General features: G+C 44.1%; 1 protein-coding gene across 7 annotated transcripts in view; it reads left to right on the forward strand.

Moving 5' to 3' along the window:
* Positions 1–27,071, forward strand: part of LOC117365282 (WD repeat-containing protein 62-like) — a 442,332-nt gene that overhangs the window by 283,944 nt on the left and 131,317 nt on the right. For all 7 annotated transcript variants that reach the window (XM_033955506.1, XM_033955511.1, XM_033955512.1 and 4 more), the window contains one exon: positions 20,361–20,524. In XM_033955506.1, coding sequence (XP_033811397.1) covers positions 20,361–20,524 — 164 coding nt within the window. The remainder of the gene's footprint in view (positions 1–20,360; positions 20,525–27,071) is intronic.

A 27,071-nucleotide genomic window follows, 5' to 3' on the forward strand; every position in this document is an offset into this window, starting at 1 on the left:
TTAAACTATACCATCTAATCACCAGCACTCAGATGAGCCTGAATATTAGTAATTCTCTATTCCTAAGTACCAGACCTGATGTTGCCTATCTATTACTGTTTATCTGAGAACTTTATTAAGGGAATGTAGAATCTCACTTCCCCTCCCCTCCCCATATCCATCCCCAGTAGTTTCTTCCTATACCTTTCAGCTTAATTGATATCAGCACTAGGATCTTGGTTCCATGAGCCTTCATTTGTAACTAACCCAGGATTTTTTTCACTTCATCAGTGTCCCTCCAAATCAGCTCAAATGAGTAGATTATGTACACCTATCAGCAGTTAGAGAGTGAGAACTATTAGCTTCCAAAGTTAGCCTTTAAGCACCTTTCAGCTCACAGCCAGCCAATATTTCTTTAGCAAAGCCAGAAGAGTAGCTCTGCTCCCCTGATTCACTCTTGAACCTCAAACAAAGAACCATAACTTTTTTTTTACTCTATGTAAAAAGTACTAGAGCAGTATCTTTCTCTAAAGAGGGAGCCCTCATATTGGCAAACAACACTCACTCTGAAGCCTGCATTTTTCCTCACCTTCATATCCAGATGATGATACTTAGCAAAAGAATGTAAGGATGCTCACATTGCTACTTTACAGATATCCACAGACCAAATCAAACTACTCTTTGCCCAATGGAGCAGATAAGTGGAGTCCTCCTTAAACCACTATTCTATGGACACCTTTGAAGCTACTTTATCGCTCTTCTGCCCTCTAAAAAGGACAAAGTCTGGCTGCTAGAAATCTTCAATTCTTTATTGTCCAACCAGACCAGCACAACACTGATGGGTTATAACGCGCTTCTACCAGCAACTGGAGACTGAGACACAAACTTTTGGCTGTAGTATAAGTGGACTGTGCAGTTCTAAGTCAATCAGTCTGTTTTCAGTCTCCAGCAGGTAGAGGTGGTAAGCCTGTGCAGTCGCGCGTGCACCGCTCAGCAGCAGCAGCAGCAGCAGGCAGTGGGGAAGCCTGGGCTTCCCTTACCGCACATACAGGGATTTCCCCAGCCGTCGATGGTCAAGGAAATAAGATTTCCCTTACCACAGATAGTGCTTGAGACTCCCCTTTCGCTGCTGCTGACTTGCCTGTTTTAGTGGCTGGGTCTGTTCAGGCCTCTTTGCTGCTGCAGGCCATGGGGGATTTTATTTCGGTGTTGTTTTTTTTTTTTTTTGTTTGTTTGGTTTTTTTTGCTGGTATTGGCAGGAGCTCCGCCATCTTGCCTGTGGCCTCAGGTGACCTTCCCCCTGTCTTAAAGAGACAGGAACAGGTTTCTGCTGTGTCTCCTGCTTTGGCAGTGAGTCTTTCTTTGCCGACAGGGTTTGCCCCTGATTTTATTTTAGCCATTACAAAGCTTATTTGCAGGCGGCCAGGCTCCTGTTTCTTCCCCAGGGGTCTCTGTTTGTTTGTTTGTTTGGCTAAGGCCCAGTCCCCCACGTCTTCGTCCAAACGGCCACGAAACTCGTGGGACAAGGATTTTTGTTTGCAGATGTGTTTTCGTCTGATGAGGACTTGAACCCCTTGTTGGACCCCCTAGATCCTCTTGGGAAAGGGGGGGTGGATGACGCAGACGTGTGATAATTCGGAGGCACCAGTTGGTGAGGATGCATCGGTGGTGCGCATTTTTCACCGGGAATTGCTACAGGAGCTTATTCTTCAGGTTTCGTCAGTTTTGCGCTTTGAAGAGGATGCAAAAGAGCCTCCGTGTATGGTGGACTCCCTGCTTCAGGGAATCAGGTTAGCCTACCGTTCTTTTCCTGTGCATCAGGATATTTGGGATGTATTGCACATTAGTGGAAGACGCCTGACATGCCTTTTCGTTTGGTGCGGTCCATGGCTCGGCTTTGTCCTGTTCCAGACATGGATAGGGATACCTTTAACTCTCTTGTGGTTGATGTGGTGGTCTTGGCTATCGCACATAGTCATATGGTGCCAGTTAAAGGTGATTCGGCCTTGCGGGACTCTCAGGATCATAAGTTCGAGTCTCTTCTTAATCAAAGTTTTGACGTAGCTGCTTTGGCAGTCCAGGTGGCGATTTGTGGCTGTCTGGTAGCCCGGGCTTGTTTCCGGTGGTCTGAGTGAGTTCTTGGCCGGGAGTCTGATGACTGGTCCTTGGTGTATCCAGGAGGTAGCTAAAATTGAGCTGGCGCTTCTTATCTCTCAGATGCCATGTATGATCTGTTGCGGGCTTCGGCCAAATCCATGGTTCTTGGAATTCCTTCTTGCCATACCATGTGGCTTCATGGTTGGTCAGCGGATGCAGTTTCTAATCTAATCTAATCTTTGATTTTTTTTATACTGATTCATCCCAACAGAAGGGCTTGACTTGGTTAACAAAATAGTAATGAAATTATACAGGAGATTAGAACAGAAACTATATCTTTTAGGCCAGAATTTTATCTTTTATGATTGATTATGTGAAAAAGAAGAATCATTAGTAAATTTCTGAAATAAATATGCCTTCAGTACTTTATGAAAAGTGGGTAGATGAGAGAGAACTCTAATTATAGAAGGATCATTCCAAACTTTTACGAGTAAAAAAGAAAATGATCAACAAAAATTGACCATAGTTTTTATTCCTTTAACAGTGGGAAAGCCAAGTTTATATTTCTGAGAGCTCCTAGAATTAGAGATTTATTGTGAATTAAATGTGACAGGAACCAAAGGAGAAAAAATACCATATAGGATTTTGAAAATTACAGTTGCACATTTAAATTTAAACGGGAAACCAGTGAAGGGATCTCAGTAAAGGTGTGACATGATCATGTAATGCAGCAGAGTGAATTCTCGGGCAGATAAGGCCGAAGCAGCCTGTTTAGAGTGCTGCCGGCCCTACGCTACTTAGGGAGGTATGTACTAGGGCTCACTCATGGTCAGCGGGTTTGGATGGGAGAGAGGGAAGGATGGGGGTTTGGCTGCAGTGGCGGGTGCTCGGGGGGGGGTACTTGCTCAAGGGTTCTGCTGCACAAGGGATGGGAGGGAAGAGAAGCTGGGCAAGGGTCCTGCTGCACGAGGGATGGGAGGGAGGGAAGGAGAGAAGCTGGGCAAGGGTCCTGCTGCACGAGGGATGGGAGGGAGGGAAGGATAGAAACTGGGTAAGAGTCCTGCTGCACAATAATAATAATAATTATTATTTATTTATATGCCGCCATACTGGGGAGGTTCTAAGCGGCTCACAGCATGGAAAACAATACTAACATTTCAATAAATGTTAATAAAATACAGCAAAAAAAAGGCAGTACATACATTTCAATAAAATTGATCAAAATGGAAGTGCAGACATTTCAATAAAATTGATCAAAATGGAAGTGCAGACCATGCAGGTAAAAACGTGAGAATAAAATGCAAACATGGTTAAAATTGAAAGAAAAAACATTTAAGATATCAGCTTGTTAAATAATTTTTTTTTTTAATTATGCTTTTGAATACTTTACAATATCCAATATTTCCAAAGGAAAAAAATCACACAAAGCAATCCATAATCAAATCATACATACATAATTCCTTTTAAGCCCACATCAATGGGGAGAACATGTTACTATTTCTAATCAAGTAAATTTAAGAAAACTAAAGGACAATAATTCTCGGTTTGTACTAGCCTACCTTGAATCATTCCTTACTATGGGATATTAAATTAATTACCGTACTCCTCTTATTCTCAGCTAGGTGAAACAAACTCATTTCTATTCTCTCGCAACTAGAAATTGTTGTAGTTGTAAGGATCCCAAAAAGCATACTTATTATCTTGTAACTTAATTAAACATTGACAAGGAAATTTCAGGTAAAAAGATGCCTCCAGAGCCAAAACTCTATCCTTCAATTTCAGAAATTCTTTCCTTCTCAATTGAGTGGTTCTGGAGACATCCAGAAAAATCCTAACAAGATCCCCACAAAATTTCATTAACCTGTTCTTAAAATAAAGTTTCATAATTAATGTCTTATCCATCTCACTCATGCATGTTATCACCAGGGTGGACCGACTCTAGATCACATCCAGCCTGTTAAATAATTGAGTCACAAGAGATGGGAAGGAGGGAAGGAGTGAAGGGAAGCTGGGCAAGGGTCCTGTTGCATGAAGGACGGGAGGGGAGGAAAGATGCTGCACATGTGAGGGGAAAAAAGGAAAGAGGAAGAATTGGGGTGAAGGAGAGGAAGGGAGAGATGATCATGTACATAGCCCGAAAATAAGACCTAGTGCGTTTTTTGGGCCTAAAATTAATATAAGACACTGTCTTATTTTCGGGGAAACACAGTAAATGATTTATTAGAACTGTAAACCATGAGAGCATGGGAGGGATTATTGGAAAAGGATCAAGTAAACATTTCTTTTTCCAAAATTTTGCACAAAGATTCTTTAATTGACTTTCTGATATCAAGTGAAAAGTAAACCAGTATCTATTTATTGAAATATTATCTACCGATAGTTTGGAAAATAGAGGTATAAAGTAAATTTCCTTTTCAAGGCTCTTTCCTGTTTGACGAGGAGTTCGACAAGTTGGTTCAGGCCTTGGCTGATTCTAAGGTGCTCCGCATTCATGGGGTGGCATCACCTGGGAGCATTTGCTTGATTTTTTGGCAGTACCACCCTGGTCGGGGGGATGGCTTCTTTTTCTCCCAGGGGCCGTTTATTTCAGCACATGCAGTCCTTTCAGGGTGCTCACTGGGGGGGATCATTACTCCGGAGGCCTCTGCAATCCCTTCCCCTGTTGCCAGTGGGAGCCCTGTTGCCAGTGGGAGTTTTACCAGGGGTGGGCCAAGATCACAACGGATCAATGGGTCCTGGAAGTGGTTCAGCACGGTTATGCTCTGGAGTTTTCGCGGCCCTTACCAGATTGTTTTCTCTTTTCTCCTTGTCAAGCGACTTGAAAGAAGTGAGTTTTTCGGCAGACGCTGCAAAGGTTGTTCAACCTCAAAGTGGTGGTTCCAGTGCCTCCTCAGGAATTTCGCACCAAGTATTCCATTTATTTCATATTGCCCAAGAAAGATGGATCTTTTCGGCCCATTTTGGATCTGAAAAGGGTCACTAGGGCGCTCTGAGTTCCGTCTTTACATATGGAGAGCCTGATATCTGTAATTCTTGCTGTTCAGCTAGGGGAATTTCTGACTTCTCTCATCTGACGGAGGCCTATCTGCATGTTTCAATTCAGGCTGCCCATCAGCGTTTCCTTCGCTTTGCGATTTTAAGAAAGCACTATCAGTTTTGTGCGCTTCCGTTTGGTCTATCCACAGCTCCACCGACTTTCACCAAGATTATGGTGGTGGTGTTGGCGGCCGCAGTGGCCTTATGCAAGGAGAGCATTCTGGTTCATCCCTGTCTGGATGACTAGTTGATTCGAGCAAAGTCCTTTCAGGAGAGCTCCCAGGTTCCTGCACTCGCTGTGATGGGTGGTCAACTTGTCCAAAAGTCAGTTGACTCCATCTCAGCGCCTAGAGTTTTCTTCTAAACCAGCTTGTGAAGAGTCCTCCTTCCAGAGGCCCAAGGCAGTCGCAGATTCCCTTTCTGATGGATTGTTGGTGTTCTCAGGCACTGGATTTTATACAGGTCTTAGGGTAGATGGCAGTCTCCCTGAACGTGGTCCAGCGGTCTCAAGCTCACATGCGCCCACTTCAGTATGCTCTTTGGCAGTGATCATCTCAGAAGCATGATCTTGACTCTCCTTTTCCTCTTCGAGCCTCCACTCATGTCTACGCACTTTCATTCTGGTGCAGGGAGTGAGTCTGGATCAGTCTCAGTGGACAGTGCTTATTACGGATGCCAATTTCCTCGGTTGGGGAGCTCAATGTCTTGGTCGCTCGGCTCAGGGCTGCTGGTCTATGGAGGAGGCGTCCTGGTCGATCAATGTTCTGGAGACCAGAGCCATCCGGTTGGCGTTACTAGCTTTCCAGACGTTGCTGAAGGGCAAATCGGTTCGGGTTCTCTCAGACAATGCCAAGACAGTAGCTTACGTCAATCGTCAGGGGAACCCAGATTTGCCTGGTGGCGCAGGAGGCTTCTTTGCTCATGGCTTGGGCAGAGACTCATCTTCTGGACATCTTGGCTTTCCACATAGCGGATGTGGAGAATATCTTGACGGACTTCCTCAGTTGTCATGTGCTGGATCCCGGCGGGTGGTGTCTTGGTCATTCAGTCTTCAAGTTGATTGTACAGGTCTGGGGCCAGCCGGTCATGGACCTGATGGCCATGAATGTCAACGTCAAAGTGCCACTGTTCTTCAGTTGGTGCAGAGATTACCGAGCCAAGGAGCTGGATGCTCTGGTGCAGCTTTGGCTAACGGTTGGCCTCTTGTATGTGTTTTCCCCATGGCCGATGGTGAGCAGAGTCCTTCGCATTGATCGGCATGCCGGTCGCGTAATCCTGTTTGCTCCAGTTTGGCCCAGGCTCCCATGGTACACAGATCTGGTTTGTCTTCGTGTGGCAGATTCTCTTCCGCTGCCGTCTTGCCCAACCTTTTGACTCAGGGTCCCATTCCAGTGTTCAATCCAGGTCCCTTTTGTCTTATGGCTTGGCTCTTGAAAAGGAACGCCAAAGTAAAAAGGTTATTTCGATAAGGTGGTCTCCACCCTATTGGGTTCTTGGAGACTTTCCACCTTTCGCACTTATATGCGAGTTTGGTGTCTCTTTGAGGAGTGGTGTTCTGATCTTGGCATAGTTCCCCTTTGCTCTTCTTTGCCTCACATCCAGGAATTTTTTGCACGATGGCCTGGACAGGGGCTTGCCTGGTCCTCCCTCTGGGTTCAGCTTGCAGCTTTGTCTACGTTTCATGGTTTGTTGTATGGTCGGCGTTTGGCCTCTTCTCTCAGTTTTTGAGGGCAGCAAAATTGCTTCAACCTCCAGTGCGGCTTTTGGTTCCGGCCTGGGAACTCAATCTCTTTCCATGCTCGTGCGGCCTTCTTTTGAGTCTCTTGACTCCTGCACGTTGAAGGACCTTACTCTTAAGGCAGTCTTCCTGGTGGACATTACTTCTGTGAGACATGTTTCTGAACTGCAGGCCTTTTTGTGTAGGCCTCCCTTCCTGGAGTTCTCTAGGGAGCAGGTCATTCTGCAGCCGGTTCCCTCCTTTTGAGCAAAGGGGATCTTGCCTTTTCATGTCAACCAGTCGGTTGTCCTCCTGGTCTTGGGTAGTCGGGAAGGCTCTTTGGAGTAGAGACAGTTGCGCAAATTGGATGTCTGTAGGGTCTTTCGCTCTTATGTTCAGAGGACCCAGGAGTTCCAGAAGTTAGATCATTTTTTTATTCTTTTAGCATGCCCTCGTAAGGAAGATGGTACTTCCAAGGCTACAGTGGATCAAGGAATCTATCGCTTCAGCATACCTTCTTCAATCAAAAGAAGCCTGTTCCGGAATTTCTTATAGCTCATCCCTATATTGGTCATTGTTGCCTTCCTGCTTTGTATATGTTGAAAACTTTCAATAAAGATGATTGAACCAAAAAAAAAAAAAAAAAAAGCTCATGAGGTCAGGCAGCTTCCTGAGCTGAGTCTTCTCTTGTACCTCCGGTGGACATCTGTAGAACTGAAGTTTGGTCTTCTCTCCATTTCTTTGTGTGACATTACTGTGTGGACGTTCAGGCACGTCAGGAAACAGTGTTCGGTGAACATGTTCTTATGCTAGCCCTTTGTGGGTCCCACCCATGATGGGTACTGCTTTAGTATATCCCATCAGTGCTGTGCCGGTCTGGAGGACTATAAAGAAGGTGAAATTAGGTTCTTACCTGCTCATTTTCTTTCTTTTAGTCCCTCCAGACTGGCACAGACCCTGCCCTGTCCTTTTTATTTGGTGTTTTTTGTGTGACGAATATGATTTTTCTGCAGTGTGTTTTTGTCAGGGAAGTTAGGGGAGATTATAAAAACAGCAGCATTTGGTTCATCTGGTGTAGCTGGCAAGCTGTGGGGACGTTTTTGAAAATGCTTATTCTAATCAATCGCCAACAGTATTTCGCTCTGTTTGTTGCTGTGTATAGTTCACAGTTATTAGTTTTTACTTAGGTCTGCTTGGCTATTCGTCAGACTGATTGTACTTGGGACTGCACAGCCCACTTATACTATAGCCAAAAGTTTGCATCTCAGTCTCCACCTGCTGGTAGAGGTGTGTGATAACCCATCAATGGTATGCCGATCTGGAGGGACTAAAAAAGAAAATTAGCAGGTAAGAACCTAATTTCTCCTTCATATGCTTGTGATACTCTCCAGATATCTAAACAATGCAATTACCTCTGCTGTGCAGTGCCAATAGCACTTCCAAGACTGGCAAGACAATATTCTGATATGGAAGGCAGAGACTACCTTATGAAGGAAGTGGACTAAGCACCACTTTCTCTTCATGAAACACCAGGAACAGTTCTCTGCATGACAATGTTTGGATCTCCAAAACCCACCTTGTCAAAAAGATTGCTACCAAAAAAATAGTTTTCAGGGTTTCTTTGATGCCTTCCTGAGAGGCTCAACTATTGGGTACTAAAGTAGTCTCAGCACCTTGATCCCCTGAGAAAGCAAACTAAATTAGGATGTGAATACAACAGTCTACCCAATACTGAGCTCTGGATGCAAGTGAAAGCCAAGACCTTAATCTTTATTGAAGCGAAGGTCACCCTTTTATCCAGGCCATCCTGCAAAAACTCCAAAATGACTCCCACTGAAACCTTCCTGGTAATCCTGTCTTGAAGGCGCCAAGCCTCAAAAATGCACCACACATGGGCATAAGCTAATGTAGTAGAAGTTGTTCTTAATCTAAACATAGTAAGAACATAAGAATAGCCTTGCTGGGTCAGACCTGTGGTCCATTTAGCCCTGTAGCCCATCCTTACGATGGCTAATCCAGGTCACTAGTACCTGGCAAAAACCCAAAGAGTAGCAACATTCCATGCTACCAATCCAAGGCAAGCAGTGGCTTCCCCCATGTCTGTCTCAGTAACAGAATATGGGCTTTTCCTGCAGGAAATTATCCAAACCCTTCTTAAACCAGCTATGCTATCTGCTCTTACCGCAACCTCTGGCAATGCGTTCCAGAGCTTAACTATTCTTTGAGTGAAAAAATATTTCCTCCTATTGGTTTTAAAAGTATTTCCCTTTAACTTGAAGTGTCCCCTAGTCTTTGTAATTTTTGACGGAGTAAAAAAATCAAACCACTTGTACCTGTTCTACACGACTCAGGATTTTGTAGACTTCAATCATATCTCCCCCTCAGCCGTCTCTTTTTCAAGCTGAAGAGTCCTAACCTTTTTAGTTTTTCCTCATACGAGATGAGTTCCAACCCCTTTATCAACTTGGTCACTCTTTGAACCTTTTCTAGTTCCGCTAGATCTTTCTTGAGTTAAGGCGACCAGAACTTAATGCAATAGTCCAGGAAGGTCACACCATGGAGCAATACAGAGGCATGAAATGACAGCTTTTACAGTTTATAATTCCAGATAGAGTCGCACAGCTATTTCAAAGTGAATATTAGGTGTGATAAGCAACCACTGATTGCTTTGAGAGCATACGTTATGAGAGATATGGCTTCTTCACTGTTAGAGACCCGGGCAGTGTCGCCCGAGGAAATCTGTAGGGCAGCTACATGGTCTACCCCTCATATTTTCATGAAATTTTACCGAATACAGATGACAGCTCAAAAGGATGCCTCTTTTGGGTCCTCAATGCTCACAGCAGGCTCATCTGCCACACCCTAGACTCAGGGGACTGCTTTAGTCCCACTGGTTCAAGACTCATGCTTTTTGCACTGGAAGGGAAGATTAGGTTCTTACCTCGATAATCTTCTTTGTAGTAGAAAGTCATACGAGTCTTGAAGGCCCACCCTGTCAGATTTCAGTTAGCCTACTTGCTCTCTCAGACAGGTACATATTTGCAGATGTTGCTGTCTGTGATCAAAAATATCCAAAGAGTACTGTTATAAAAGTGAGAGACTTGAGCTACATAAGTGTTAGTGCTGGTTGCACTCAGGTAAGTGGCTGGTTCATTTCCACCTTGTTTTCAGTTTTGTTTATATTGGCATTGATTTGTTGCCTTTGACTTGTTGCAGGTCAGAATAGAATTAGTATGGTTGGGGAGTACCGAGAATCCCACCTCCTTATCTCTCCTCTTATAGGAATTGTCAACTTCTTTGATATGAACTGAGGAGCTGGGGCATTCTGAGAGATGCAGGAAGCGGAGCTGAGAGAAAAAGGTAGAAGATGCCTTCTCAAACTTGTGAGTATAGGAGAATAATCCATTGATTCAAGATTTGTATGTTTCTATACTGGAAAGAAGATTATCGAGGTGGGGGGATCAATCTTAGGTGAGAAGATATAATGTCTTTGGTAAGAGTGATATAAGGCTTTATCCGTCTCAGACAATGGAGGTTGGACAACAGGATACTTGGGCACACTTAACATACCAAGCCACCCTTCCCTCTTAATCATGTTTGTTTAGAGATCCTATTTGACAGCAGTTAGGCAGAAAATCCTGAACGTGCAAGGAAAGCTATTGAATGATGTTACACTTTGTATGAATGACTGTCCAGTTGTTCAAAGATCTATTAAAGGTAAACTTTTTTGCTTACAAGCTTAATTAAATTTTGATATAATGACCATTGACAAGCACCAGGCTGGTTTACAAAGCTAAAAATAAAGTTAAAATAGATTTTAGAAGGGGGTAGGAGAAAAAAAATGTAACAATTAAATAGACAAATTACAAATACAAACATGAGCTGAGGGTAAAGAGGGAGGAAAGTTAATAATTATATAATTAAAATAAATTAATTAGGGGAAGGGGGGGCAGAATAAAACACCAGGAAAGGGGATCGCTTCTTAAAAGCAGTTTGTTTAATATACTGCTGTACTGTTGGAAAAGAAGATATTTAGACGCTATGGTATGCGTCTTGGAATAAGAACATTTTTAGTTTAGTCTTAAATTTGTCGAGTGAGTTTTTGTGGCGGAGTTGAGGTGGCATGGCGTTCCATAAAGTTGGAGCTACAATGGAAAAATTAGTATTTCTAGTATAGTAGAATTCCTTGATAGAAGGTACAGTTAATAAATTTTGATCAGCAATAGGGGATGATGAGTCTGTCAAGAAAGGGTGGGAGGTGTGAAAGTTTGATTTTAAAGACCAGCAGTAAAGTTTTGTAAGTGATACGATGTGTTATGGGTAGCCAATGTGCTTCTCGCAGAAGAGGGGTAACGTGATCATATTTTCCTACTTTAAAGATGAGTTTAATTGCCATATTTTGAATGAGCTGCAGACGACGTAATTATTTTTGGGTGATTCCATTATAGAGGGAGTTACAATAATCTAAATGGGAAATGACCAGTGACTGAATAAGGGTTGTGATAGCATCAATTTTGAGGATTGAGGTTAAAGAACAGATGAGCCGGAGGTTGTGAAAACAGCTTTTCACGACAGAGCTTTTATCCCAGCACAAGCAGGCAGCTTATTCTCAACATGTGGGTGACGTCATCCACGGAGCCTGGATGCGGACAGCTTCGCAAGCAGACTTGCTTGAAGAACTTTAGAAAGTTTGCGACTGCTGCACCGCACATACATGAGTGCCTTCCCGCCTGACGCAGGGCGCGCGTCTCCTCAGTTCTCAGTTTTCCACGGAGGCGAGAAGTCCTATTTCGATGCTCTGCGCCAGACTCAGTTCTACTTCGTGCCTTCTCTCACCACGGCTCATGTTTTATTTTTTACAGGGTCGCTGTGTTTCTTTGCGCATTTTTAAAAAAACACCCAACTTAATTTTATTTTTCTTTTGTGTTACGGCGGGGCCTGCCTCACGGCCTCAGCCTGCAGGCTTTGATCTCGCTGAGGCTATTTTTCTGTTTATGTTCTGGCTGGTCACAGGCTTCAAGAAGTGTAGCTGTTGCCAGTGCGCGATCTCCCTCACTCACCCACATAGGTGGTGTGTTCATTGTTTGGGACCTGACCATCGTCCAGAGTCATGTGCCCACTGTGCTACCCTTCAATCTCGAGCCATCAAACGTCGTTGAGTTCAGGTGGAGAAACTCTTTGGCGGTATGGATCTACTTTCCCCAGTCTCGACCTCGAATCCGGTCAAGCTTCTCATAGGGGTTCTGCCTTCTGCCTCAGCCTCGACCTTAATCAAACCCTCTTCGTTCGGCGGGTCCTCGTCCTCAAGCAAATCTGCTAAGTCTTCTCCTGACGAGACGCTTCCTCGCTGCATCCCTTAGGTCAGGTACCAGCAGTGGTTATTAAGCTGCCCCAAGGAGCATGTCTCAAGGTTGAAGAGTCATTCTTCAAGTTTATTTAAATTTGATAAATCGCTTATATATAATTTAATAAGCCAGTTACAATAAAATAAACATACAATTTAACGTACAGCTTAAAATGGGTTAGACGGACAAACATATAGACAAACTTGAATACATAAGGAAAAAAGGGAGAAAGTTACAAAGTTAATGTTTTTCATTTTAAAAAAATGAAGAAGCCATGAATGGAAGATAAGAACATAAGAAGTTGCCACCACTGGGTCAGACCAGAGGTCCATCGCGCCCAGCGGTCCGCTCCCGCGGCGGCCCATCAGGTCTGTGACCTGTGAAGTGGTTCCTGACCATTTCTGTAACCTACCTCTACATCTATCTGTAACCCTCAATCCCCTCATCCTTTAGGAACCTATCTAAACCTTCCTTGAAACCCTGTAGTGTGCTCTGGCCTATCACAACCTCCGGAAGCGCATTCTTTGTGTCCACCACCCTCTGGGTGAAAAAGAACTTCCTCGCATTTGTTCTAAACCTGTCCCCTCTCAATTTCTCTGAGTGACCCCTTGTACTTGTGGTTCCCCACAGTCTGAAGAATTTGTCCCTGTCCACCTTCTCTATGCCCCTCAGGATTTTGAAGGTTTCTATCATGTCTCCTCTAACTCTCCGCTTTTCCAGGGAGAACAGCCCCAGCATTTTCAACCTGTCAGCGTATGAAAAGTTTTCCATACCATTTACCAGTTTAGTTGCTCTCCTCTGGACCCCCTCAAGTACTGCCATGTCCTTCTTGAGATACGGCAACCAGTACTGGACACAGTACTCCAGATGTGGGCGCACCATTGCACGATATAGCGGCATGATGACTTCCTTCGTCCTGGTCGTGATACCCTTTTTAATGATACCCAACATTCTGTTCGCTTTCCGAGGTACATGAGGAAAGGTAAAATTTTTTTATTTTTTTTTTTAATATAAATGGTGTTTGATACACTGGGTATATGTCATTTAAAGATTAAAAGCGTCTCTAAAAAGAAAAGTTTTCAGGTTGTTTTTAAATCTATTAAGATCCTTTTCTTCTCTTATATGTTGTGGTAGGGTATTCCAGGTCTGAGGGGCCATCACTGAATATATGTCATGGCATCTAGTACCAATAACTTTTAAAGAAGGGACCGCTAACAGCCTTTGAGCTGTGGAACGGAGAGAGCATGACGTATTACATGGAATGAGCATCCGGTTTATAAATTGAGGTTCGTTAGTGGATAGTGTTTTAAACACTAGAAGCAGGATTTTATAGGTTATACGATGATTAACGGGGAGCCAATGCGAATCAATCAAAAAGGGAGTTACGTGATCAAATTTTTTTCCGTTGTGGATGATTTTAACAGCAGTATTTTGAATTATTTGTAAAAGTTTCTTTTCCTTTTGAGTGATATTTAAAAATAATGAATTGCAATAATCGAGCTTAGCAATGACAAGTGAATGTATTAAAATATTTAATGATTTAGGTTCCAGAAACTTGGGCATAGAACGAATCAAACGTAAGCGATAAAAACAGCATTTGACAACATTACTAATGTGATTGTGATACAATAGTTTGTCATCGATAATAATCCCAAGTATCTTCAATGATGATAACTAAGTTTAGATGTATATTATTAATAGTAAATGGAGCGGCCAGATTTAACCCCTGTTTCCATAGAAAAAGTAGTGCTTTAGTTTTTGTTATATTTAAAGCTAATCTATTTAGAGTAAGCCAATTTTTAATTTTTTCTAATTTTTGGTTGATCTGGTGTATTTTGTCTATATTTTCTGGATTGAGGGGATGAGTCAGCTGAATATCGTCTGCGTAAGCATAAGTAGTAAAGCCTATTGATTGACATAGACTTAATAAGGGGGAAAGAAAAATATTAAAAAGTAATGGAGGAATGTCATAGTTAAGAGTGAAAGGGTTTGAGATTGTATTATTGATGAACGATTAGATAGGAAAGAAGTAAACCTCTTCCTCGGAGACTATAGCCACACCAAATGTACCAGATCCTCAAGTCTCGGTGTCACATTTGGAGGCTATGATCCAGACCATTCTGGATCGGCAGTTTGGTAATATGCTTGCCAACATACTCTTACCTCGATTCTGGTTCCTGCAGTCCAGTCTGAGCACTTAACAGTATCACAAGTCCTTGACAGTGCCTACAGTGAATCTACTCACTCTGTACATGGAATCGAGTCCTTGGGAGTGCCTCAACAGAATTCTACACACTCTATGCAAGGAGTCGAGTCTTTGTGAGTGTCTCGTCTGGAGCATAAGCACACTACTCAAGGAGCCGAGTCCTTGTCAGTTCCTCGAGATACCTCGACACAAGGAGTTCAGTCCCTTTTGGAATCTCGATCTCCAGCCCCCAGCCCTCCTTCCTCGCATGAGGCATAGGGCGAAGACTCCTCAACATTCCTCTCAGCAAGACCTGCCTGGTTCGAAGTACAGTTCTCCACATCAGTTGAGGCATCCATCGAGGCACAGATCCTCTTCTCGAGACAGGCCTCATTTCTCCAGACCTCGAGCTTCTTCCAAGCCTCCAACTCCGAAGTCGAGGACACCACCTCAAGAACCTTACACCTATACTTCTTCTCCTGTGAGAGATTCTATCCATTCTCTCAGTGAGTCATCTATACCTGCATATTCAGACCTCAGGCTTCAGTACTCCAGAGAAGCTTCACCTTCATTCTCTGCCTTGTGAGACGCCTTGAGGTCACCTTCTTCCCCTCGAGGTCAACCTTCCTTGGAGCAAATATCTTTTTCTTCTTTCCTACGTCAAATGAGTTAAGGACCTCAATATTACTTTGGACTCTGATTCCAAATACTCTAAGGAGTATTTAGAAGAAATGGGTATGTCTCGTCCTCCTGTGGAGTCTCTTAAATTGCCCATCAATAGACTTCTTTCTCAAACTTTCAAGCGGAATCTTGAAACACCTTATTCCATTCCTGCTGTACCAGGAAAGCTGAAATCTCGTTACAGGATGGTCCACTGCAAGGGCTTTGAAAAATCTCAGTTATCCCATCAATCCCTTCTTGTGGAGTCTTCTCTGAAAAGGACCAATCCTGCCAAAGGTTATGCCACTGACCCTCCTGGAAGAGAGGGCAGGACCATGGACAAGATTGGTCATCGTTTGTATCAAAATTCTCTTATGGCAACTAGAGTTTTAGAACATAAGCAATGCCTCCGCTGGGTCAGATCTGAGGTCCATCGTGCCCAGCAGTCCGCTCACACGGTGGCCCAACAGGTCCAGGACCTGTGCAGTAATCCTCTATCTATACCCCTCTATCCCCTTTTCCAGCAGGAAATTGTCCAATCCTTTCTTGAATTACAATTTTGTTTTCATTTCTTATTTCAAGCATTTTGTTGACACACTGTCTGAATTTTTCAAATATATTCCTCAACACCGTCTTCCAGAGTTTCAGCATGTTTACCACTCAGACTCAACTCTGCATGCATCTCCTTCAATCTTCCTATGATGCATTTGAACTTTCCTCAAGGGTCACTACCTTCTCAGTGGCAATGTGCAGGCTTGCCTGGCTCCGTACTATAGTCATGGACCCCAATCTTCAAGCTTAGGGCAATGAATTGTTTGATGACTCCATCGATGCAGCTACTAAACGATTGTCGGAACATGAGATATCATTTGCTTCTATCATTCGCCCTAAGCCTTCTACCTGTAAAGGCTTCAGACCTCTTCCATCTTACCAGAGGCATTTTCCACAGAGTAACAGCTCTTTATGCACGAGTACCTCCTAAGAAACAACCACAAAGGCAGCAAAAACCTCGGACTCCTGCTGCACCTAAGGCCTCTCAACCTTTTTGACCATCTAATACAGAGCATAACCTCCATCGTTCTGCCTGTCATCTCCCTTCCCATTGGAGATCATCTCCATCATTTTTACCACTGCTGGGAGATGATTACATCAGACCTCAAGGAAGGATACCCTCTTTGTTTAATCCAGATTCCACCAGATCTTCCTCCAAGAGAGTATCCTTCCAATTCATCGCAGACCACCCTTCTTCATCAGGAAGCTCAAGCTCTGCTTCATCTCTGTGCCATCGAGGAAGTTCCCTTGGAACAGCAGAGCAGGGGGTTTTACTCCCATTACTTCCTAGTTCCGAAGAAGACGGGAGATCTGCGCCCTATCTTGGATCTCAGAGCGCTTAACAAATTTTTAGGCAAAGAAAAATTCTGAATGTTGTCTCTGGCGTCCTTATATCCCCTTAGATCAGAACAATTGGTTATGTTCTCTAGACTTCAAAGAGGTTTACACTCGCATTCCCATTCATCCAGCCTCTCAACAGTTCTTCAGATTTCGGGTGAGAAATCTGCATTTCCAATACAGAGTGCTACCCTTCGGCCTGGCATCATGTCCAAGAGTTTTCACTAAGTGCCTAGTTGTGGTAGCAGCAGCACTGCGGAACCATGGTCTATAGGTGTTCCCGTACCTGGACGACTGACTCATCAAAGATTCAACATCTCCAGAGGTTATTGTAGCGACCCAACGGACTATTTGGTTCCTCCAAAGTTTGGGGTTTGAAATCAACTTTCCCAAATCCCAGCTACAGACCTCTCAAACTCTACAGTTCATTGGAGCTGTCTTTGACACTGTACAACTCAGAGCATTTCTTCCTCAGCAGCATCAGGTTGCTCTCATTCAACTTTGTCACAAAGAGTCATTTCTCACTTCACTTTCAGCGAGACACATGATGATTTTAGGTCACATGGCCTCTACAGTTTATGTGACTCCTTTTGCCAGACTTCACCTCAGAATTCCTCAGTGGACCCTGGCATCTCAGTGGGCTCAGACTTTTGACCCACTCTCTTAACACATCAGAGTGACTCCTTCGTTGAGACAGTCTTTCCACTGGTGGACTCTCTCTTCCAATCTCTCCAGAGGTTTACTGTTTCAAACACCCCCTCATCAGAAGGTCCTCACAACAGATTCTTCAACCTTTGATTGGGAGGCTCATCTCTTTGGTCTACTTACTCAAGGCCATTGGTCGAGCACGGATCGTCAGTGTCACATCAATCTAACATAGTAACATAGTAGATGACGGCAGATAAAGACCCGAATGGTCCATCCAGTTTGCCCAACCTGATTCAATTTAAATTTTTTCTTCTTAGCTATTTCTGGGCAAGAATCCAAAGCTTTACCCGGTACTGTGCTTGGGTTCCAAATGCCGAAATCTCTGTTAAGACTTACTCCAGCCCATCTACACCCCCCAGCCATTGAAGCCCTCCCCAGCCCATCCTCCACCAAACGGCCATATAAAGACACAGACCGTGCAAGTCTGCCCAGTACTGGCCTTAGTTCATTATTTAATATTATTGTCTGATTCTAAATCCTCTGTGTTCATCCCATGCTTCTTTGAACTCAGTCACAGTTTTACTCTCCACCACCTCTCTCGGGAGCGCATTCCAGGCATCCACTACCCTCTCCGTAAAGTAGAATTTCCTAACATTGCCCCTGAATCTACCACCCCTCAACCTCAAATTATGTCCTCTGGTTTTACCATTTTCTTTTATCTGGAAAAGATTTTGTTCTACGTTAATACCCTTCAAGTATTTGAACGTCTGAATCATGTCTCCCCTGTCTCTCCTTTCCTCTGTTGGAACTCAGAGCGATCTTCAATGCTCTCAAAGCTTTTCAGCATCATCTTCACGACCAGGTAGTCCTCATTCGGACAGACAATCAAGTCGCCTTGTACTATTTCAACAAGCAGGGAGGCACAGGATCTCTCCCTCTTTGCCAGGAAGCTTTGAAAGTTTGGAATTGGGCAATCCTTCACAACACCTTCCTGAAAGCTGTCTACATTCAAGGAGAGAAAAACTGTATGCTGGACAAATTGAGTCGTCTTCTACAACTTCACAAATGGACACTCAATTCCTTGCCTCTTCATCACATTTTTTCTCAGTGGGGGACTCCTCAGATAGATCTTTTCACTTCTCCCCACAACAACAAACTGCCTCAGTTCTGCTCCAGTATATACTCCCCTCAGCGACTGGAGGCAGATGCTTTTCTCCTGGAATGGACGAATCAGTTTCTCTATGTGTTCCCTCCATTCTCTCTCATTCTCAAGACACATGTCAAACTCAAACAGTAACATGCTACCATGATTCTGATAGCTCCTCGGTGGCCCAGGCAACCTTGGTTCTCCTTTTTACTTCAACTCAGCAGCAGGGAGCCATTACTTCTACCAATTTTTCCCTCTCTGCTTACACAGAGTCAAGGGTCTCTACTTCATCCCAACCTGCAGTCTCTACACCTAACAGCTTGGTAGCTCTCAACCTAACTGCCACTCTACAGTTTTCTCAATCTGTACAGGACATTTTAGAGGCTTCCAGGAAGCCTACCACTAGACAATGCTACAATCAGAAATGGACTAGATTTTCTGCTTGGTGCACCATTCATCACAAGGAGCCTCAATCTACCTCCTTGTCTTCAGTTTTGGATTACCTATTCCAGTTGTCTCAATCAGGCCTCAAATCCACATCCATTCGAGTTCACCTCAGTGCAATTGCTGCTTTTCATCAGCCTATCAATGGGAAATCCCTTTCTGCTCATCCTGTGGTTTTCAGATTTATGAAAGGTTTTTTTCAATTTCAAACCACCTCTCAAACCTCCTCCAGTGGTTTGGGATCTCAATGTTGTTCTTGCTTAATTGATTAAGTCTCCTTTTGAACAAATGGCTTCGGCTCATCTTAAATATCTCACTTGGAAAGTAATTTTTCTCATTGCTCTCGCATCTGCTCGTAGGGTCAGCGAGTTGCACGCTATAGTTGCAGACCCACCTTTCACAGTATTTCATCATGACAAGGTGATCCTCTGTACTCATCCTAAATTCTTACCCAAAGTGGTTTCAGAATTTCATCTCAATCAATCCATTGTACTGCCAGTGTTTTTTCCAAAGCCTCATTCTCAACCTGCAGAAACAGCTCTTCATACTCTGGACTGTAAGCGTGCTTTGGCTTTCTACTTGCAAAGAACTAAGTCACACAGATCTGCACCTCAACTTTTTGTCTCCTTTGATCCAAACAAGTTGGGACATCCAATTTCAAAGCGCACCATCTCTAACTGATTAGCTGCTTGCATCTCTTTCTGCTATGCTCAGGCTGGACTGCATCTACAGAGTCAAGTCACAGCCCATAAAGTTAGAGCCATGGGGGCATCAGTAGCTTTCCTTAGATCTACCCCTACCTTCACCTCGCATTGTTGTCTGGATGCTTTTTCCAGACGGGATGGCCATTTCGGCCAAGCAGTGTTACAAAATTTATTTTCCTGAATTGCCAACACTCCCACTATCCCATTCTGGTTAGCTTGGAGGTCACCCACATGTTGAGAATAGGCTGCTGATTGTCCTGGGATTAAGCACAGTTACTTACCGAAACAGGTATTATCCAGGGACTGCAGGCAGCTATTCTCACAACCCACCCACTCTCCTGGTTGGCTTCTCTGCTAGCTATCTGAACTGAGGAGAAGTGCACCCTGCGTCGGGCAGAAAGGCACTCACGCATACGAGGTGCGGCAGTCACAAACTTTCTAAAGTTCTTCAAGCAAGTCTGCTTGTGAAGCTGTCCGCATCCAGGTTCCGTGGATGATGTTACCCACATGTTGAGTATAGCTGCCTGCTGTCCCTGGATAACACCTGTTACAGGAAGTAACTGTGCTATCTGGTCATGAAAGATTAAATCTTTATCTAGAATGACTATGAGCAATTTTCACTTTGGGAATTTCCAGTTATATCTCCGTTCATACAATGAGCTAGTGGATTGCCTTTTATAGACAAGACTATCTAGCAAGACAGCTGCTCCATGGTAAATTGTCTGGCACAGTGTATAGAGGACAGGTGGAACACATAGTGAGAGGCAAAAATTGTGTTTGGATAGCAGTAAAGAGCTGTTAACTACTGGACTGGAAATAATCTGCTTATTTAATTTCTGTTCAAACCTACTAATCCTGAACTTCTGTTGTATTGGTCTGTGTGGTAAAGCAGCAGGCAGCTAGGATTGTATACTGACCCTCTATTTAGTCTATTAGGATGCATGAAGCATTTGACAGTTTCTTCTATTTTATACTTAATGGAAAATGTGAACTTTTTTCTTTATAACAGATGGAGAGCATGGATCTGGGATCCACCAGAAATGAAGATACTGAACAGCCAAGTTCTATCTCTGCCAATGAGATGTCCGCCAGTCAGGACTCTGAATCCACCAAAATGAGCGAATGCATTTTGTACCCTGCAAAGAGCGAGGAGTCATTACTGGGAGCAGATGGGTATGTTTGCAAAGCATAAGCCTGGGATCTGAAAATAAGAGACATAGAAACATGATGGCAGATAAAGGCCAAATTGCCCATCCAGATAAAGGCCAAATTGCCCATCCAGTCTGCCCATCCGCAGTATCCACTTAAGAGATCCCACATGCCTGTCTCACTCTTTCTTGAATTCAGACAGTCTTTGTCTTCACCACCTCTACTGGGAGACTATTCTATACATCTACCACCCTTTCAGTAAAAATGTATTTCCTTAGATTACTTCTGAGTTTATCAGATTACAGTTCTGTCAAAAACAACTGCTAGACTTAATCATTTTGGTTAGAAAATTTGGAAGGGCTTTACCTCTTTTGCGCAAATTGCATTGACTTCCAATTAGATACAAGATTAAGTTTTTATATGGTAATGCTCCCAAACAATTAACACCTCTTTTATGTATCCCAGGTAATTTTATTACTGCACGGAGTAACTAGCTTTAAACTGTTTTTAGATTAATTAGGAAGAGTCAGCTGGTACAGTCGTTTTCTTGTCAGGCAGTTCAAACATGGAACAGTCTTCCTTTAGAAGAAGGATATAATGTCAGAACAGAAACCAGGAGAAAAACCTCTACACCAACAAACCACAGTGGAGGTCCAAAACAGTTGGTGTGCAATTTTATTGGTCAAATCACAATGTAGTTCAGTGGCTTGACACGCACGTGTTTCGGCCTCTAGGGCCTGCCTCAGGAGCCTTTGTAAATCATAACTGCAATTTTTTCTATGAATAAAAAAATAGTTGTTCACAAACACTAGAAAAATCAACCATGAAAGCACAGACACACACTGCACACTAATAAAATTGCACGCCAACTGTTTTGGAGCTCCATTGTGGTTTGTTGGTTATAGTCTTTCTGAAGTCATATATTCTTTATCAACCTTGCCAGACCGGTACAGCTTCACTGATGGGTAATAGCTCACTGTGACCAGCAGGTGGAGACTGAGACCAAACTTTGGTTATAGTATAATAGCTGACGTTCCCCTCCTAAAACCAGTCCTTGCTCAGTCTCCAGCAGATGGTAAGGTGAACTGTGCCAGTTCTTAGGGCTGTTGGAATTTGTTTAGGGCTCCTGGTCCCTTTTCTGGTGCCAGTTGAAGCTTGGACAGGTCCTGTTTGGGGGTCTGTCCGACCTTTGGGGGTGTCAAACCCGACAGGTCTCAAGTTGGATCCCTCCCCCCATTCCTCTCCCTCCCCAAGTTTTTGTAGAGGTGCCTTAGCCGGCAGCCTGATCACCCGATACCGGTCAGGCCTCTGGGTTAGAGAGCCAATGGAGTCTGTTCTGAAAAAAACCCCAAAAAATCCTGACGCTGTGCCAGTCTGAAGAGAGCCTTCCCTTCTATTTACTGTATTTTTTTTTTTTTTTGCCAACTGGCAATTTATTTTCTAGCTAGGTTGCGTATTGCACAATGAGCACTTTAAGAACATAAGAATTGGCGCTGCTGGGTCAATCCAGTGGTCCATCGTGCCCAGCAGTCCACTCCTGCGGCAGCCCTTAGGTCAAAGACAAGTGCCCTGCATACGTTCCGGTTCAACAGGAAGTTATCTAACTTTGTCTTGAATCCCTGGAGGCTGTTTTCCCCTATAACAGCCTCCGGAAGAGCGTTCCAGTTTTCCACCCCTCTTTGGGTGAAGAAGAACTTCCCTTTTAACTTTAGAGAGTGCCCTCTTGTTCTCCCTACTTTGGAGATGGTGAACAACCTGTCTTTATCTACTAAGTCTATTCCCTTCATTATCTTGAACGTTTCGATCATGTCTCCTCTTTTTAAGGGAGAAGAGGCCCAGTTTCTCTAATCTCTCACTGTACGACAACTCCTCTTGCCCCTTAACCATTTTAGTCGCTCTTCTCTGAACCCTTTCGAGTAGTACTATGTCCTTCTTCAAGTACAGCGACCAGTGCTGGACGCAGTATTCCAAGTGGGGGCGTACCATGGCCTTGTACAGCGGCATGATAACCTTCTCCGATCTGTTCGTGATCCCCTTCTTAATCATTCCAAGCATTCTGTTCACCCTTTTCACCGCCGCCGCACATTGCATGGACGGCTTCATCGACTTGTTGTCCAGTACTCCCAAGTCTCTTTCCTGGGAGGGGTCTCTCCGAATACCGCACCGGTCGTCCTGTATTCGCCTTACACTTTTCCATGTTAAACCTCATTTGCCATGTCACGGCCCATTGCTCGAGCGTGTTTATGTAAAGTTGCAGGTCTTCACAATCCTTCTGCTCATTGTGCTCCAGATGCGAGGCGCTCGCAGACAGTCTGTGCAAGTGCTGTGCAGGCTGCCGTGAAGGGAAATCCTTGTCGGCAGCGGGTGCCGGCATCCAGGGATCTCCTTTGCGAGTGCCTCGCTAACCAGCAACACTTAGCAGGGAAGCCCGGTCTTCCCTTGCCCTCCCAAACAGAGATTCCCCCAGCCGCAGACGGTCAGGGTAGAAAGGATTCCTTTACTGCCGAAGTGGCTGGGGACTCCCTTACAGCTGCTGCCAGTTTGCCTGCTTTAGCTGCTGAGGCGGTTCAGGCCTCACAGATGCTACAGGCCTCTGGAGCTCTGATTATCCCAGGATAAGTAGGCAGAATATTCTCATTGATGGGTGACATCACCAACGGAGCCCCGGTATGGACCACTTTAAAAGTGTATCGCCACTTTAAGAATTCAAAAAGTTTGAGACAGCCCAAACCGTGCATGCGCGAGTGCCCTCCCGCTGCTACGAGATGCTCTGCACTAGTCAATATACAGTTGAATTCGAAAGCTAAAACATTCCCTATTGGGACAGACCTATGTGAGTGGTAACATTCTTTGTATATCATCATTTGTGATTTTCAAGACTCCTGAGGCAGGCCTTCTCCTTACCAGCGCATTTTCATGTGGATTCTTCAGAAGCAGTTTTCCTTCGGCGCCGCCAGGAATCTGACACCCGCCGACATCAGTAATCCGGTGCCCAGCGTACTATCTGGTATCGCTCTTCCAGCCCGCACTGACATTGCTGTTCGCGCTCGATCCTATTTGGGTAAGTTGGCTTGCAGGTTTCTCTTTTGGGCTTCAGGTCATTGTAGCAGTAAGTCAAGTCCTGCCAACCTCGATTAGCCCTTTCTTTGGCTCCGCTTCGATATCGATGAGTGCCTCGATATGGGTATACTCATCTTCGGAGCGTGGAGCAGCACCAAAGGTACCGGCGCAAAAGCCAGCGGTACCAATGCAAAATCTTCAGCAGCTACTTCTGCTTGCTGAGCTTCGGGAGCAGTTGCAACTCACTCTCTGTCATGACACGGGCTCCTCGGGTGTCGGTACACTCTGAGCCTTTTTTTTATGGGCATCAACCTTTACGGCACCGGTGTCTACTATATTGACACCAGATTTCCATGATGGTGCCAATGGACTAGGTGTGCCTTTATACCTACATCTCTGGATGTCGAACCGCACTGTTGGTAACAGTGATGCAGCCAACGATACCGGTGTTTTTTCTCTTATACATCAGATGTCATTTAGTACTTCGTATGCATGTCCAGCTGTATTTTCAGTTGTGCGTGCCGACACTTATCTTGACACCGACTCCTCCGGTGTCAGTCAGGTTTGAGTTCTCGACATCGACACTTACACAGGAGTCTCCATCGGTCCCGACACATTTCATGACACGGCACCGACCTTATTTAACGTTGCTTGCGTCGGTGTCAATCAGGTTGGGAAAGGCACTGCAGACATTAAACGGTCTTCCGCCTTCAACATCGACTCCCTGACATTGATTCTGTATACTTGGGATTGAATCTCTGAAGTGGGGGAATATTTTTTAGCAAGTCTCAAATCTCCCTGAAGCGGTGGTTTTTTTCACCACATGCTTCCCTTTCCACTTCAGTAGGGTTAAGCATTTCTTTTTTCAAAATCCTTTAGGGGTATGTCTGCACCTTGTGCCATTTTCTTAGCGGTTGACTTTGCAAAGTCATTTCCTTGCTTACGGATTTTTATATTCCTTGACCTCTAGTTAACTATTCAAGGATTTTTTTTGATTCTCTTTTATGATATCTTATTGGAACCTTTTTTGATATGATTTTTGAACCAAATTAATCCCTACTGGTGGAGTCAATTCTACAGGCTAGTGTATAGGCCTCTATCTTTCTGGGCAGAGTGGGCAAGGCTAGGGACCTGTTAGTCAAATGGGCTTCTTGATCCCTATGCTGTCTACACCACTTTCTCTGCTTACACGTACAGTGCCTGTGTTTTTCAGCACCTCTTTTCTGTTCCAACAGACCTGGTCTGGTTTCGAGTGTCTGATCTCATCATCGCCCTCCATGTTAGGCTAGCAAATACGCCTTGTTTGGAGGATGTCCTTTTTGGGTGTTTCCATGGCCATGCTGGGACGTGTCTACTCAGCAGTTATCTGTCCACTAGCCCAGGTGAGTCCCGGTAACAGTTTTCTTCCCCTTCACCTCAGTCTTCTTCTCAACGAAGATTTGCAGTTACATTTTTTCCTATCTTCATTGGAGGCTGTCTTCAGTTCCTCATGCATTGCTGAGACCTTTGCTATCTGGGTTTTCTTCATGGGGCAGGTTTTCTATACTCAATGTTTTCATCCTGCTCTTAACCCTTTTTTTCCAAGAGAGTCTGTCTTGGATTCTGCACAGTCCTCCCTTTTTTCTTCTGCTGATTATCATCAAACGTCAATTAGTAGAGTTGGGGATTCTGATCTCATTTCTGCTTGATTCCTAACTATACTGGAGGACTGAGTTTTTTCCTGGATCTTAGAGATCTCATTATTCTTCTGATCGAGAGGTACTTCAGGACTCGTTTCTCCTCATTCATAGTTATGCTTCCTGGATCTCAAAGAAGCCTTCACATATCTCAGTTCCTTCAGCTGATAGAATGTACTTTTGAGTTCAACTCAGCCGTTGCCATTTCCAGTACAAGGTCCTACAGGTTTCTTCCCTTTGGTCTGGCATCTTCTCCCAGAGTCTTCACGAAGTGTCTGATTGTGCTGGCCGCATCTCTCTGATTACACAGCCTTCAGGTCTTTTCTTTTTCTGAACGTCTGTTCATCAAGGCTGTTTCTTCTCAGGAAGTGGTCCAAGCAACATTTTGGACCATCTTTTTTTTCTTCTGGTTCTAGGCTTTGAACTTAAATTCCAAGTAATCATGTCTATAATTCATGGGGCAATCCTAGACACCACTCTCATGAGAGCGTTTCTTCCTCCAGATCGTCTTCAGACTCTCTTCTGTTTGTGTCAGCAATTGCTTCTTTTTCAAACCATTTCTGCCAAACATATCATGGTTCTTCTGAGCCACAGGATTTTTATATTCCTTGACCTCTAGTTAACTATTCAAGGATTTTTTTGATTCTCTGTTCATGATATCTTATTGGAACCTTTTTTGATATGATTTTTGAACCAAATTAATCCCTACTGGTGGAGTCAATTCTATAGGCTAGTGTATAGGCCTCTATCTTTCTGGGCAGAGTGGGCAAGGCTAGGGACCTGTTAGTCAAATGGGCTTCCTAGATCCCTATGCTGTCTACACCACTTTCTCTGCTTACACGTACAGTGCCTGTGTTTTTCAGCACCTCTTTTCTGTTCCAACAGACCTGGTCTGGTTTCGAGTGTCTGATCTCATCATCGCCCTCCATGTTAGGCTATCTTATTTGAACCTTTTTTGATATGATTTTTGAACCAAATTAATCCCTACTGATGGAGTCAATTCTACAGGCTAGTGTATAGGCCTCTATCTTTCTGGGCAGAATGGGCAAGGCTAGGGACCTGTTAGTCAAATGGGCTTCCTAGATCCCTATGCTGTCTACACCACTTTTTCTGCTTACACGTACAGTGCCTGTGTTTTTCAGCACCTCTTTTCTGTTCCAACAGACCTGGTCTGGTTTCGAGTGTCTGATCTCAGAAGCTAGCCTCTGTTCATGTTATATCACAGGTAGGACTATATCCTTGTACTCCTCAGTGGATTCTTGCTTCCCAGTGGTCTCAAACAATGGATCGTCTCTCAAGCATGTATATCTATGACGTTGTCTCATCTATAGTCGTTTCATTTATGCATAATCTCCTCTAATCTGTCTAGAGGTCTCCTTTATTATTTGTCCCCTCATTACATGGTCAGCATGACTGATGCATCTTTTTATGCAGGGGGGGCTCATATGGAGGATCTGTAGATTCAGGGTCTTTGGACCACCAACAGAATGAAAAATTTAACATCAATTTCCTAAAATTCAGTGCTTTTTTATGCCCTCCAGGTTTTTCCATCATCTACTCTGCCATCAAGTCCTCCTCCTTTGCACGAACAATCAAGTAGCAATGTACTACATAACCAAGCAAGAATGCTCGGGCTCTCTTCTAGTGTGTCAGAAGGCCCAGCTTATCTGGACTTGGGCGACAGCTTACAATCTACTTGCTGCCTGTCTGCATTAATAGGGAGCAGAATTCCCTAGCGGACAATCTTCAGCAGAATTCTTCAACGACTGGACTTTCAACTCTACAACTCCTGTCTATCAATGGGGCACTCCACAAGTAGACTTTTTTGTGTCTCT

Source organism: Geotrypetes seraphini, chromosome 8 (assembly GCF_902459505.1).
Source record: "Geotrypetes seraphini chromosome 8, aGeoSer1.1, whole genome shotgun sequence".
In the NCBI taxonomy this organism is placed as follows: Eukaryota; Metazoa; Chordata; class Amphibia; order Gymnophiona; family Dermophiidae; genus Geotrypetes; species Geotrypetes seraphini.